The following is a 14,853-nucleotide window of genomic DNA, read 5'->3' as shown; positions in this document are numbered from 1 at the left end:
TGGTGATTATGATCATTCTTTTAAAAAGCCACAACTAAGTACCTGTCATATATTAACCCATGAACACCATATTCTCTCAGTTTCTTCCTGTTATCTGGGTCATTTGTATCATCACCCCATGAAAAAATAACCAGGCCTTTGGATATGGCCCGTGTAATAAATGCTGGATTCCTCAGCAGGTCTTCAGAATGCACACTAATTCCCTGAAATACAAAAGACTTCAATTAAAAATCCATGTTTTTGAAACACATCATCTTTTTTAATCTTTTAACACTGGCAGCTCCTTACTGTTTCATCCATAATAATAGAACATATATTACATTAGAGAGATTAACTAGAGTGCTATTTTTAAAACACTGTATTAAAAAACATTTCAAACAATGGACATTTTTTTGGCAGTTGCCCAATATTAGTGTATTTCTTTTGTGAGGTTAGCCATAATTTAAAGCATTAGTGCCAAAAACCATAGATTTAAAACAAGCAGTAATAATTCAGTTTGATTTTAACTTGTCAGCTTACCAGCAAGTTTTCAAACTGTGCAAAGTTAATGGCAATTGGAGTTGTGCGAGATCTAAGATCCATGAGCTCTGGATAGAGTTTAGATTCCCCTTGGGTGAGAAATAACACAGGGTACTTGTTTTGCTTATGTCGGATCCTGTCAGGAAAAAGGTTCACAAGTAGCACGTGAAAAAAATAAAAGTGAAAGAACAAAGATTTGATCTCAGTGTTTCAAGGGGAATTCCTCTCTTTCCTGCACATTCTTCTAGTTCCTAGCTGGTGCAAGGAGATGGTCCCACAGTTTAGCATCAAACTGTGCTGACAAACTGCTCACATGAGTCCTTTTGCCACTACTGGAGATTACACACATGTTAAGGGAAGCTAGACTTGATGTTGAACTCAGCCTCACATTCTCAATATGTTTATATATAATCCCCAAAGACCATTTAATTCTGTAATTTTCTTCTTAAATGCACAGATTCATGATGATCATGAAGATCCACAACAGGAATTTCTAAACATGGTTAATACACAGCCGCTAACCTTACTAGTGCATTTTTCAAGCTGAATACTGTAACAAGATTATTTGTTCCTAAGTTAGACTTGCACACCCCTCAAGTATGACTGGAAAAGACTTTGGGATACCAAAAGAAACCCTGACCTTTTTTGTTGAGCAAAGAAAGAGTGAAGCATCCAGAAATGCACTTGACAAAAATACCCACTGTGACTTCGTTCACCTATTTTTATTTTTTAGGCTCATTCCAGATAGCAAAGTGGTCTCATTTCAGTTCCCAACTATTTTGGCACCCAAATTTTATGTCTAAGGAAAACACCTGTTACTTATTTCCTGGTGTGCATTTTAAAATGCAAAGTAAATTTTCCCAAATAAAAATAAACTTCAAAACCAAAGTACATTATTTCTCTCTTCTAAACTTACATTGTACATATATCTGCGTGAAAAGAAGAAAACACAATTCTTCTTCGTCCAGCATTCATCAAAACAGTTTTCAGAATAATATCTAGAAAAAGGTTCATATCAAAGTAAGTTGACAAGTTGCCATCCCATTGGCCATCCTGGAAAAAGAAAGCACAAGTTTGAGTCACTTAAATTAATGCTTGCTATAATTATTTCAACCAGCAATGGTCTCTCAGTCAACCTGAGCAAAGTGAGAACTCAGCTGGCCAGTTTGAATGCAGAATCAATCCTTCAGTCTGCTCAGTGCTGGTTCCAGCTCTCCAGGACTGACAGCCTGAGAGGTGCAGCTGAATTCTCAGAGCAGTAAAATTCACTGAAAAATTCCCTGTCTCCCCATCCAAGAAATGCATTCCTTGGAAGCCTATTACAGCTACAAAAACACAAAGAAATTCCCTGAAGACCAGTAATTATAGCAGCTACTCTCTGCTGTTATTTCTAGCATACTGACTTCCACCCTACCACTGTCCTCAGCTTCCTTCCCCCACTCCAGGCTTCCAATCCCAGCCTTTACAACCATTTCCCTCTGGACTGAGTGCTGCACAATCCAGCTGAGTCTGCAGCCCTGCTGACTAGAAGGAAGCAGCTGCTTGAATTACTGCACCATGTTGTAGCTGCTCCTGCACAGGGCCAGGAGAGGTGGAATTTCTTGGCACTTGCCTGTCTGCCCTGTTGTGACCTGCTGACTTTAAAAAGAATCTCCTACCAAAAGCAGTCTGAACTCAATCCTATGAATTTTATCATTTTAAGAATAAGACTGTTCATTTGTGGGAGTGGTGCTACTATACCCCCAGTTTAAAAATAATGCAGTATTTTTTTTTAGAAGGCACAAACCCCCACAAAAATTATGCCTTTGCAGCTCATAAATTGTCACATCAAATTACAAGCTTTAGCCATAAGAATGTCAAACAATCAAAGTAAATCACATGTATGTTTACTTACTCTTTGTTGGGAGATCCATTTTATTTCTATGTCAAACCCAACATCGTTAGGAACAGACTCCAGGACCTGAAAAAAATTCTACTATGAAGAGACCCAACAGCAAAGGAGGACAACAAAGCACTGGGAAGGTAATTGTTGGGAGAATACATTGGATTTTAATGCTAATGGTGTCTTAACAGTAAAATTCAAACCCCTAGGTTTTTAACATTTTATACAATACATATACACCCTCTTCTACTCCAGTTTAAACTTAATGAATACATAGAAGTGGATACAATCTTAAGGACAAGATTTTGACAAGGTACAAATATGAGTCAATTCATCTTAACACATGTAAGAAATGCCCCATTTGTACTCATAAAGAAAAAATATTTTTTCTTTCTCCAGAAAGTTCTTCTGAATGCAAAATGCATCTTAAGTATGAAATCCAGGAGCTTGCCATTACCATGATAACAAAAGTTCTTGCACGTGAAATTCCTATAAAGAATTATTTGCAAGGTGATTTCAAAAGGTGGAGCTAACACAAACCAGTCCTAAATGGAAACACACTGGAAATTCACTCAACATGTCTCAGTTTCTCAGGCTCTGAGAGATGGCCAAGACACTGTGAGGAACTGCCAAAGGCCAGGTGTGGTTTCTCTCAAAATTAGAAACTGTCAATGCATTAACAGGCAATGCCCACATGTTAACCAGCTGTAAAACTGAGTGCACTCTGAGCTACACAGCTTGGGCTCATGAATTCAGAAGCTTGAAATACACACAGACTGTTACCTGTGAGCACTGAAAACCCTCCAGTGTCCAACAATAAAACCCCTGTTCTCAGTTCCAGCATTGACAGCAGAGGCCTAAACCCAAAAATCAATATCCCCCTTGCTATGTGTGCAAAGCTGAAAGTATAACACAGGTTTTCATGTTCCCCAATCATCTTGCTCCATATTCACCACTTACTCTTTGCAGAGAAGGAAATGGCTGCATCTCAAAAGCAGAGTTCTCTTCCTCGTTAAAAGATGCTGTAAAGAAAGATAAAATACTGAATTAAAACAAACAGAAGCATAATCCCAGTAATGCCAGCAAGAAAAGACTGGCTCAAAATCATAAGGCCTTTAGGAATGAACAATGAAACCAGGTTTCCCTTTTGATTACCTACACCTTTTCCTCTAACACTGACATACTCCCATGATGGTGTTGGCAATTCCTGGTTTGGAATTTAAAACCTTGCCATAATATATATATCTCAGAATGGCTTCTCTCATCTCTCACCACTCCACCCAGTGAATTATATCCACAATAAGCCTTGGCTTTCAAGGCTTATTTGTTTAATTTTTTAAAATTTTATCTTTTCTTATACAGGCAGGATGTGTGAGATAATTTGCTGTCCCTACAAAAGGGATAATTAAGGCAAAAAATTTACAGCACTGATAAGACATCCTACAGCAGTTACCAAAGTTCTTGTCAGCAAGTCTGAAGAGCTGAAGGTACAGCTGGAGAAGCATAAGATGGAAACACCAGTGGCAATTCTGTTATGATTATTCAGAAATATATATTGATCTATATATTTGCCTTCTAACCTGTCCCTGCCTCCCAAGTGTTCAGATATTTCCTTCCCAGTAAAGGACTCTACAGCATGCACAAAATTAACTACTTAAGCATTTAGAAATGTTCAGGACAAATGTGATTACAACAAGCAGCTGCAACCACAGAATTTAAATAATTACATGGCAATAAATCAATCCCAACACTCTTCCAAACTAGTACATACCATTGTGATCTTTTACTTTCAGGGCCGTCACGTGAGCCAGCTGAAGAGCATAAGAGCAACATTAACACTCTACCCACATCTTCCTACATGTAAAATGTAACTAATTTTGCTTGTAAATAATTTTACAATTTAAAAGTCTATGATAGACATAATTTGTAAAAGAATAAAAGACAAATTGTACACATCACAATTTTCTTTTAAACTTGGTTTTAACAATTTCAAGAAAAGCTCAAAATCAAACTGAAAACATGCTCACTGAAAATTCAGGAATTGTGTTAAGGGTAAACCCATACAAACTATAATTCAACATCAAGATGTGAAGAACTCTGAACATTAATCTCTCCTCTGTTTTCCAATCCAGCTGACCTGTTTGATATTACAGTCACACATACTGAGCTAGAATCAGGCCAGACACAGCCAACTCCCTTGCTCCATTCAAATTCTCTCTTCACAAAAAGGAGCAGGCCAAGTAATTTTAAGAAAAAAGAATCATATGGTTCTTGGGTCAGCCAGATGGTTTCCTTGACTGAGAGCAGGTATCTCAGCAGGGTCTTCAGTAGCCCACTCATCCCTTTTTATCTAGACAGAGCCCTTCTGTTTGGAAGGTAGAGCAGTTCAACACAGTCCCACACAGTCCCTTTATCATTTGAAAATTAGATACCATATTTCTAGAGGATAAAAGTAATGACATTTATCCATCCTGTAAAAACAGTGCAAATGTATTTTTCTTGGAATTACCTAATTGTTCTTTTTGTCCAATTTTTAAAACTGTACTCTCCAGAACTATCTGTAGTTACTCCCAAAACCTCCAAGCTTCATTAAATTCTACACACAGCATATTGTAGTAGCCAAGGAAACAATACCTTTAATAACTGCAGCTGATCAAATGTGAGTTCTTTGACTGCAATCTCAAACAGTTCCAAAGGCTCCGTATCCAGTTTCTTTGAAGAGAACCAACACATAATTAAGCATCACTGAAAGCAACAAAAAAGCCACACACCCTTCATAAAGTAGCCATAAAGGCAATTTATGTTCCTATTTTTTTGATAAAGATACAAGTGGTATCTTATTCATAAGATGATCAGTTTGCACAAGACAACACAGGCACTTAAAAGCATAAAACAATTTGAAAGAAACTCAGTGTTGAGTCTTTCATGCAAGTTAGAGGCTTTAAAGTTCTTTCCTCCCAAAACATTAGCATAATTATTCTCTAAAAACTTGATTGGTTAATGTATTCAGGAAAGATGTTTACAAGTAAAGAAATGCAGTAAAAAATATTCCAAGGCAGTTCACTTTACAGCTGTTTATCCAATGTCTCAGAAACAAAAAAAAATATATAAATGTCCTGGGGTAAAATTCACACACACAGACCACCCTCAAAATAAAGATCTGGTGTCAAAAAAATTCTGTCCATTTCTCACTTCCCCTCTTTACTAAGAAATTTTTACTGAGCAAGACAATAGTGAGTGAAGATACACTGAATATTCACTCCCTTCAGGCAAAGTTCCATTTCCACAGTGTTCTAAACCAAGCTTCTTATAAAGTGCAATACTGCAGTGAGTGTGGGAGTTTGAAAAACAAGACCCAGTGCCAAGAAGACAGAGCAGTGTGCTCTCCAATCTCTTTGGATTTACTGCCAGAACTAGGAGGGAAGATAAGCAGAACAGGACAGAATGCAAACATTCAGGCCTCAGTATAAGAGAGCCCCATAGGCACCACAGAATATAGCAGAGTTGTCTGCTTTTTTCCTTCCAAATCTTAAGTCAGAAAGAAGCTAAATAGCAATTACAATGTGAGCTTGAAGAGTGTCAAACCATGCATCTGAAATGCTGTTGCTACAACATCAAAAGGAAAAACTCAACTTCCCTTCTCAACGCACTAAGTAATGCTGCATCTTTATTGCCATTCTATCCCTTGAGAGGCCAGAATTATTTCTATGAGAGCTTAACATTTTACATTTCTAGAATGGGCATATCTACACATAAAATACAGCTATTATCTTCTTTACCTTTTTCATGGCCATGCAACATGTGAGATCGTGGTATACTATAGGCACATGATCTTTAGAAAGATGTACATCAAATTCCACAAATGCTGCTCCCTACAGAAAATTGAAAATCACACAGAACAAAACAAAAGCCCATTAACTACTTATGCATGAGGACTACAGAACTGCATGCAAATAGTGTCAAGTATTCAAGGTCCTGGATATCAAGTAGAATTGAATATGCCTGGCTGTTACCAGTTAAATCATGCTCAGCAATGGATTATTAAAGATGAAAAAAATATATGGCAAATATCCTAATTACCGTAATATAGACATATAAATAAATAAATATATATAGATACATATATCTTGCTTAATCTTGTAAAACTCCCTAAAAAGATTCAAGTCTTGTGAACCTGATTACAGAGAAAGACCAAGACAATATTTTTAGACACAAATGTTTGAAACACAGATAACTTTGAGGCATCTTCCTCCCTCCTCCCCACCACCACACCAAGAGACAAGTGATGGCTCCATACTGCCAAGGCTTTTGGGAGATATTCCATATAGGAACAAACTTCTGGAGTCACTAGAGAGTAACACAGCAGCAGTGTGTTATAATCTGTGCAAGAGCAGAAATAGCTGCATCCAGCATTTTCCTACCCTTTTCAGCTGTAAATGTTTTCTGTTAGGCTTTAAAAAAGGAAAAAGGATCCAAAAGCTCAAAGTACAGTCTTCCAGTAAAGAGGGAGGCCCAGAAAGAAAAAGACAGTAACAGGTTTGGGGTTTTTTACACATATTGACTGCTTGCAAGTCATTCCTTTGAAGGCCTCCAAGAATACCATTAATCAAATTATCACCCTGACACCCACTTTTTCAATCAGCACAGAGAGAAAATAGGACATAGGTTCTTTTCAGCCCTTTTCTCAGCAGAAATATTTTCAAAGTGGTGGCTTTCAGCCTTTTCAATCTGCAAATGGATGAAAGCAATTCTCTAGTGATGCTGCTGATGACTTCACAGCAAATTCCTGCCTCAATGCATATTTCTTGTGAGCATTTTAAAAGCCTGTCTATAAACCTGTAGTGTCCACTCAAGGATTAAGAACTACTGTTCAAAAACTGTTCAAAACAGTCATTTAGCAGCTACAGTTTTGTTCAGTGATCAAGATTATTGGAAGGAATAAAAGTTACCACTTCCATCACAGAATTTAGGCACATGGAGCTATTATCTCCCAAACTGGAAGTTCTGTCTTAGGATTTCAAGTCTTCACTGCAGCAAGCACCAAAACAAGGACTGGTTCATTCTACCAGCTCAGCTCCCAAGTCACATTTTCAGACACCAAGTTTCAGTACACAGCAGTCCCTGAGCAAGACCTTTGCCACATGAGAGGATGCTGACAGACTCTAGCAGTGCCAAAATTTGATTCACTTGTTCAAACTGTCTGTAGAGGGTTGAGACTAAAATTCTCCCTGTATTGGAATACCAGCAGATACTAAATGGAAGTTCTGTTTTTTTTAGGAGACTTGAGAATGAGTCTGACCTACTATTAACTTCCCATAACTCAGGCAATTTCCACAGTGATTTTTATCTAATTTACATCAGTTCAATTACCATTCACTGTATTGAATCATGCAAATTAAGTGTACAAGCCAACCTAGTTTGCACTAGACAGGTGCTGTGTGTATGAAAATGTGTGTACATACATGACTAGCAGCACTCCTGAGGGATGCAATGGTGTTCTCTTGAACTTTAGCAAGCCTGAAACAACAGCCAAGAAAAAGGGTTTGTTAGATGAAGTATAGCACAGAATTTAAACAACAGAAACACAAATCAGAAGTTTTTGTTTTAGAGAATACCCAACAACTTGATACTGAAGTAAATGACTATCGGTTGCAGCTTTTCAAACTGTCCACTTCCTCAACTGATGTCAGTGACACAAAACAATTTTCCCAGTTTAAAATGCAAACAAACTTACTTAGTGGTAGTTGTAGAATTCCCTGCTCCCCTGTGTCCAACATCCAGAGTTGTTCTTGGTTTCCAGTACTTTGCATATGAAGCCTGCATATCACAAGTGTATCCCTGGATAGGTTTGATAATTATGTAGTCCACTGCAAGAAAAACAGCAATGCTTCACATGTCAGTAAACAGCAGATGGCTTTGAGGAAAGTTATCTGTATCTGTTGCTGGCATCAACTGTACCTCTAACTTTTCCAATTGTCTTCCTTGGATTTCTGCTCATAATGGCAAGTGTAAGAACTCCAGCACTCTTTCCAAGTTCTGCAATTGTGGATGACAGGAGGCAGGCAGAGCCTACGTGACCTGGGAGCACATCATCTTGTACTACCTTCTCACCTAAATCTTCCTGAAAACAAAACAAACAAAAACACAAAACCCCTACTGTTAGATGTGAGTGAGAATTCTAAACAAACTCTCCTGGCTTGACACAACACAGATTTCTTGTGTGTTACACACAACACTAATTTCAGCTAAAATTGTTTAATGTAGCAGTGAGTTATGAATTACTATCAGGAAAATGAAAACTTTAACAGAAATCTACAAAACTCACATTTTTCTTTGACACCCCTTACATCTCATAAGCTTTTCACATCAAAATAGCATGCATGGAATAGTCTGTCTTCTAAAGTGCCCAAGCCTTGTTTAGGACAAAAATTAACTGGAATAATATTTATGCTTAAAATGCTAAAAAACTTGGTATGCATTTGCAGGGAAGAACTAATATACAGAATGTGCACTTGACCATAGTCAAGTTCAGGAACTATGTAGAAACTTTACAATTATGATTCTAAGTGATCCTGAAGGCATTTTCAGACCAAAAAGAGAATGCTTAAAAAACTTTATTCTGTGTAAGTTGCTTCCTTTTAAAAAGAACTTCAAATACTAAGACCTTTCAGGGGAAAAAACAGTGCAAAATAACAGGCACAATAGTGAGAATCCAGTTTTAATCTGCATGAGTTAGTTCAGAAAAATGTCTTTTGCTTATAAATATAAAAAATTAGATTCAATAGCTGTGATATAACCAGTTCATATACACATTGTACAGGCTGAAGCAGAAGCATAACTTAGCTGATAAAGGATTAATATTCTGATAAAGAATTAATATCAAGCCAACCTAACAGCATGCAATACTGCACACCTGCAAATTCAAGTCTAATTTGTATTGACTTCTAAATAAGCAGAACTGTGTTCCTGTGCCACATCAAGAAGGCTCACAAAAACCTTTCTACAATGGGCTGGGAGTCAGTAGTCTCACACTTGTGTAAATAAATCCAAAAGATGAAGAACATCAGGCAGTAGCTCTGTTTCAACAGTGAAATCTTCACAACAACTGAGCTCCAAAAGGCAGACTGGAGTTGCTTCTCAGGGTTAAAGAGACATACCTCAAAAAAATCAAATATCAATTCCAAGTTATCAGGCTCCATGGTTTGTATTGTGTATTCTATCCATCGGTCTGGCTGCAAGGCATAGCCACAGTCCGGCTGAGAGTGCCGACATTTGTAGTCCTCGTTACTGATCAAGGAGAATTCCACCGTGTTTGCCATTTTCTGGGGAACAGTAGGGGATGTCTTGTCTTGGCCCTCTTCATCATCATCCTTCTCTAGGCCTTCTAGGGTCAATTTTACTCTACTCAACCAGAAACACGAAACAAATGGTTAAGTCACGGCAGGGCCTTTACAAATGATAAAGATTTAGAACAGGACTGTATACAGAAGCTTCTCACACGAGCAAGAGCTTGCAGCCATTGTCTAAATCCTATTTTAGTCAGATTTCACTGCTCAAGTCACTGCTAGAAGTTGAACCTGGGTAAATATGAGAATTCTACTAGGGATCTGAGAAGCACCACTCCACCAGACTATTTGGGCTGCCAAATAGACAGCCTTCCTGTACAGGCTGACCCCCATAATGCCAACAAGCTAATGAAAAGCACTGAAAATAGCAGTCATCATCAAGATCAGGCCTTGAACATTGGTGGCTGCTGCTATGTCTCTCTGATAAGGCAGATAAGTATACTGTAATAGACATAAGTAATATAGGCTGAAGTAATTAAATCCTTTGAAAAATCCTGAATGAGCATTTAAACTGAATGGATTTCTGAAAACTCCTGGACTGAGAAGCATAAGCTTCTCTATAAGACTCAGAGTCCTTTATCATACAGAGCAAACCTTCCAGACAAAATTAGTTATGTCAGTGAAGTAAGCACACATGAGTAAACCAAATCCCTTCCTGCATCACAGACACAGCAGATGAGATACAGGATTATCATTTATAGATGCCAAGTCACCAGTAAAGCTTATGTCATATCTCAAAGAAATAACTACAATCATGGAAATCTATTACACTAAGTCCACTTTGAAATATATCCTCATAAAAAAAAGAAAAGAAGTTACGACACAGGTATTCCAGAAACTTGAAAAATGACACTGCCATAGCGAGTGACAGTCACAGAAACTACTGGACAGATCCAACATTTTAGGACAGAGCGTTTAGTGACTGCATCTAGCCTATCAAGTTTTATTTCAACCATTTAACTTAGACAAGAAGCTGGCTTCAGAAATTGTTCTCTCTACCTGCTATAACATGTAAGGAAAAAAGACAAAGCTGTACAGAACACATGTAAGTATTAAATCTCACTGAAGAGCATCATATTAAATAAATCTTCCCCTCATCAGCAAATCTGGAATTGGTGGGAAGGAAATCAAATCAAAACTGGAAAAAAAGAACTAAATCGAGTATAACAGATCCATGGAATGGTTTGGTTTGGAAGGGAACTTAAAGATCATTTAGTTCTAACCCCCCTACCACAGGCAGGGACCCCCACTTGACCAAGGTTCCTCCAAGCTCCATTCAACTTTGCCTTGAACACTTCTTGGGTTTCAGCACCTACAACTCTGGACAACTTGTGCCAGTGCCTCACCACTCAGACACTGAAGAATGTCTTCCTCATATCTCATCTAACCTTGTCCTCCTTCAGTTTAAAGCAGTTCTCCCTTGTCCTATCACTCCAGGCCCTTGTCCAAAGTCCCTCTTTAGGGACTGCTGCAAAGGTCTCCCCAGCATCTTCTTTTCTCTAGGCTGAAGAACACAGAATTTCTAATCCTGTGTGCACAGCAGAAGTGTTCCAGCCCTCTGAGCACCTCCATGGTTTCCTCTGGACTCACTTGAACAGCTCCATGTACTTCTTATCCTGGGGGTCCCAGAGCTGGATGCAGTTCTCCAGGTGGGGTGGCACCAGTGCAGAGCAGGGAGACAGAATCCCCTCCTCACTGGCTGGCCACATTGCTGCTGCTGCAGCTCACAATGCACTTGGCCTTCTGGGCTGCAAGTGTGCAGTGCTGGATCACATGGAGCTTCTCATCACCAACACTCCCAAGTCCTTCTCCTCAGGGTGCTCTCAGTCCATTTTGCACCCAACCTGCACTTGGGATTGCTCCAATTCAAGTGGAGGACCTTGCACTTGGCCTTGGTGAGATCTGAGCTGCCAAGCCTTTGAAGCTCCCTCTGGATGGCATCCCTTCCCTCCAGTGTGACTGCACCCCTCAGGCTGCTATCATCAGCAAACTACTGAAGGGACACTCAGCCCTATTTTCCATACCACCAACCCCTGAGGGACACCTCTCATCCCTGGTTTTCACTTAGGACATCAAGCTGCACCACAAAACCCAGGGCAACCACCCAGCCAAATCCTTATCTCCACTGTGTGCAACAGAGCAGTCCTCTAAACAACAGGGCTAAGATATCCATTTCTGACAATGAACTGTGGAATTATAAAAATGCCTGCTTTTTGAGGCACCTCTGCAGAGAAAAGCACCAAACTGATTTAAGAACCTAAGAACACTACAGCTCCAGCCAAAAAGCAAGAAACACCAAGAAAATCATGGAGTAAGTATCTGTGCTTTAACACTTGGAAATTGGGCTATTAGTAACCCAAAATGAATTTAAAGGCTACATCAATTATGTAAAAAAAATATATATCCCTAGTATTGGCAATTAAGATGAGGTAAATTGCATACTGAGATGAGCAGGCTCTTACCTAAATCTTGATGTTTTAAATTTCTTCTTAGAAATCAGTACAGGGGGTTTCTCAGAATAATGCAGACGTAGCCTGATTTCTGTCTGACATGTCAGCCACCCAGCATCCACAGTTTCAATACCATCTATCAAAAGCCAAACAGAAAGGAGAAGACATTTTAGTAACTCATTTTAGGGAGATCTAGGCAGTTCCTTTTGCCATCACCTTCCAGCCACCTCTTGATCACCAACCTTGATCTACAGTAATGCAAAAAGTTGGGTGCAGTCTTTCCCCAGTCTTTCTGAGCTACCCAGACCAGCCAACAGGATTTTAATGGGATTAAACAGGAACAATGATCATGTGTGAACTACCTGCAGGACAGCACTGAGCAACATTCCCTTGTCCTGGATCTCTCAGCACGTGGAATAATACTGACAGGAACTCTGAAGGCTATAAGCCATCAGAGGCTCCCTGTTTCTGATGAGATACAGCTGTGTCCATTAGCCCACCATAATTAGTACCAGTAAAGCAGCACAAGTCTGCAGGACAGGGTACAGCAACAGTTCTGATGAAAACTGTGAAGAATCCTCACCCTGAACACCAAAACAAGAAAAGCCTGCAAGCAGGAGGACCAGAAACACAAGCTGCAAACCAGGTGCTGAAGCAAACCCCACAGTTCTGAAGAGCTCTTAAAAAGCCAAACCCATCATTTGATGAGGATATGAGGGGGAAATGGAAAAGCTTGAAGACAAGATTTATGAGGTATGATAAGGAGTTACTTTCGGTGTCAGAGGATTGAACATTAAGTGAGAGGTGGGTCAGAACTGTCAGAAGTGAGACATTAGTGCACACACAAGAACATGAGGGGTGGGCTTACAAGAAGCCTTTGGCAGCTGCATCTCTGACTGAAGAGGCAGAGTGGGTAAATTCAGTGTGTGATTATGTTTTTCCAGGCATGAGGAGTTTTTCTAAGGCTAGGTATTAAGAGAAAGCTAGGCTTATTCTGTACTTTCAAAAATGCATGCTCATGATCTTTAGTTCCCAAATTTCAACCTTTAACATCATCAGAGTGATAAGACTTCAAATCTTTCTAGCAGTCTTTTATTAACATTAGAAGGGATAACAGCCTGAGTGTGATTTCACAAATGCTGGATACAAAAATAACTGTAAAAGCAGAGAAAACTATCATAGGCAATTCTTCTCAAAACCTATAATCTCAAACATTTTTCAGTTACAAGACTTAACCTTGTTTAAATCAAATTAATTGTAAGGAATAGAGGTTAATATATCTCACTTACTACAGATTCCAAAGTCTCCATCATCGACAGTAATTTCATTTTCTAGAATTAAAAGGAACGGAAAAGAATAGAAAAAAGTAATTAGTATTCACATTTAAAAATCATTGCCAAGTTAAATTAATCCTACTTCTCCACTTCACTTTTAAAAAGTGTATCTAAAAAAATGCAGGAAAACTGAAACAGACAAGGCAGCATGTTTTTTGCAACCTTCTATAATGATTGATCTCAATTTATGTTTTTTCTCAGTTTCTGCATGAAAAAAAACAACCAACACACAAAATACCACATTTCACTTCAAGTAATCTGAACTGAGAGTAAAAAGGTTGCACTATTTTCTGGCTTGCTGCAGTATTTTGCTGCTAACTACATCCCACTAGTATCTAAGATGCTTTACTTGTCAAAGTAGTGTCAGAGACATTAAATTTTCTTGCAAACATACAAGAAAGTTGTCCTGCTGCACATTTAAAGCTTTTTAATTGAGTCAGTCACAATTAAAATGCTTATTCTGCCCACGTGACAGAAACCAACCTAGCATGAAATACTGAAAACACTCACTTCACACTTACATTTATCCTTACTCTTTCCAAAGCTTTAAGAACTGAAATCCTAAGGTACTAAGTAAATTCATCAGCATTAACAGAACAGATAGTCTCAACAAACCATCCATTTCTCAAAACATAAAACTTCACATAGTTTTGCCTCTACAGTTGTTAATCCCTTTTTTTTCCCCTAAGAATCATTTGGGTCCTAACCTAATTTCTTAATAACCACAGGCAACAATTTAGGATCAAAATGACCCAGTGCTAACATACTGTGAATTGCTGCATTTTCTTAAAAACTGCTTATGAAGACTTGAGTATTACCTGGGGTAAAATAATCTCAACTTGGAATGAGGTTATCTAAATTTAAAGTCTAGGCCCTAGCAGAGGATAGGTTGCTTCTCTTATCAGTTACTGACAAATACAGAAATAACCTTCTTACAGGAAAAGAAACACTATTAATTAAACTGAAATTAAAAAAAAAAGGCAAAGGGAGAATGGAACATGATCATGGTACTATTAATGACTAACAGATTCTTTGATACCACCTTCTTTCTAAAAGACATTTTTTCAAATAATTAGAAAGTTTCTTAACAAATGTAAGCTTCTAAGTGTGGAGAAAATAGTATTTTTATGTGCTAGGAAAGACAGTGCATAAAACATGCCATAGCAGCATAAGAGATCTAAACTACAAGCTACATTCAAAGGTTATTTCAGTCACTCTTAAAACCCAAATTTTTCCCTGTTCAGAAAAGCATTAGTAACTCATATGCAAGTCTGCATGCCACCCTTTGTTTCAGCAAAATACATTTCTGCTAAATTGACGGG

General features: G+C 38.4%; 1 protein-coding gene across 9 annotated transcripts in view; it reads right to left on the bottom strand.

The window, feature by feature from the left end:
- Nucleotides 1-14,853, bottom strand: part of GPCPD1 (glycerophosphocholine phosphodiesterase 1) — a 42,882-nt gene that overhangs the window by 7,984 nt on the left and 20,045 nt on the right. For 8 of the 9 annotated variants that reach the window (XM_054629354.2, XM_077176012.1, XM_077176013.1 and 5 more), the window contains 14 exons: nucleotides 13,487-13,528; nucleotides 12,210-12,333; nucleotides 9,559-9,802; nucleotides 8,360-8,522; nucleotides 8,136-8,268; nucleotides 7,864-7,918; nucleotides 6,181-6,273; nucleotides 5,036-5,113; nucleotides 4,173-4,212; nucleotides 3,362-3,423; nucleotides 2,414-2,479; nucleotides 1,436-1,572; nucleotides 520-655; nucleotides 43-203 (listed from right to left, as the gene is read on the bottom strand). In XM_054629354.2, the coding sequence (XP_054485329.2) occupies nucleotides 43-203; nucleotides 520-655; nucleotides 1,436-1,572; nucleotides 2,414-2,479; nucleotides 3,362-3,423; nucleotides 4,173-4,212; nucleotides 5,036-5,113; nucleotides 6,181-6,273; nucleotides 7,864-7,918; nucleotides 8,136-8,268; nucleotides 8,360-8,522; nucleotides 9,559-9,802; nucleotides 12,210-12,333; nucleotides 13,487-13,528 (1,534 nt within the window). The remainder of the gene's footprint in view (nucleotides 1-42; nucleotides 204-519; nucleotides 656-1,435; nucleotides 1,573-2,413; nucleotides 2,480-3,361; nucleotides 3,424-4,172; nucleotides 4,213-5,035; nucleotides 5,114-6,180; nucleotides 6,274-7,863; nucleotides 7,919-8,135; nucleotides 8,269-8,359; nucleotides 8,523-9,558; nucleotides 9,803-12,209; nucleotides 12,334-13,486; nucleotides 13,529-14,853) is intronic. The other variant, XM_077176014.1, reaches the window with a different exon arrangement.

Source organism: Agelaius phoeniceus, chromosome 3 (genome assembly GCF_051311805.1).
Source record: "Agelaius phoeniceus isolate bAgePho1 chromosome 3, bAgePho1.hap1, whole genome shotgun sequence".
In the NCBI taxonomy this organism is placed as follows: domain Eukaryota; kingdom Metazoa; phylum Chordata; class Aves; order Passeriformes; family Icteridae; genus Agelaius; species Agelaius phoeniceus.
This window is presented reverse-complemented; position numbering and strand designations above follow the sequence as displayed.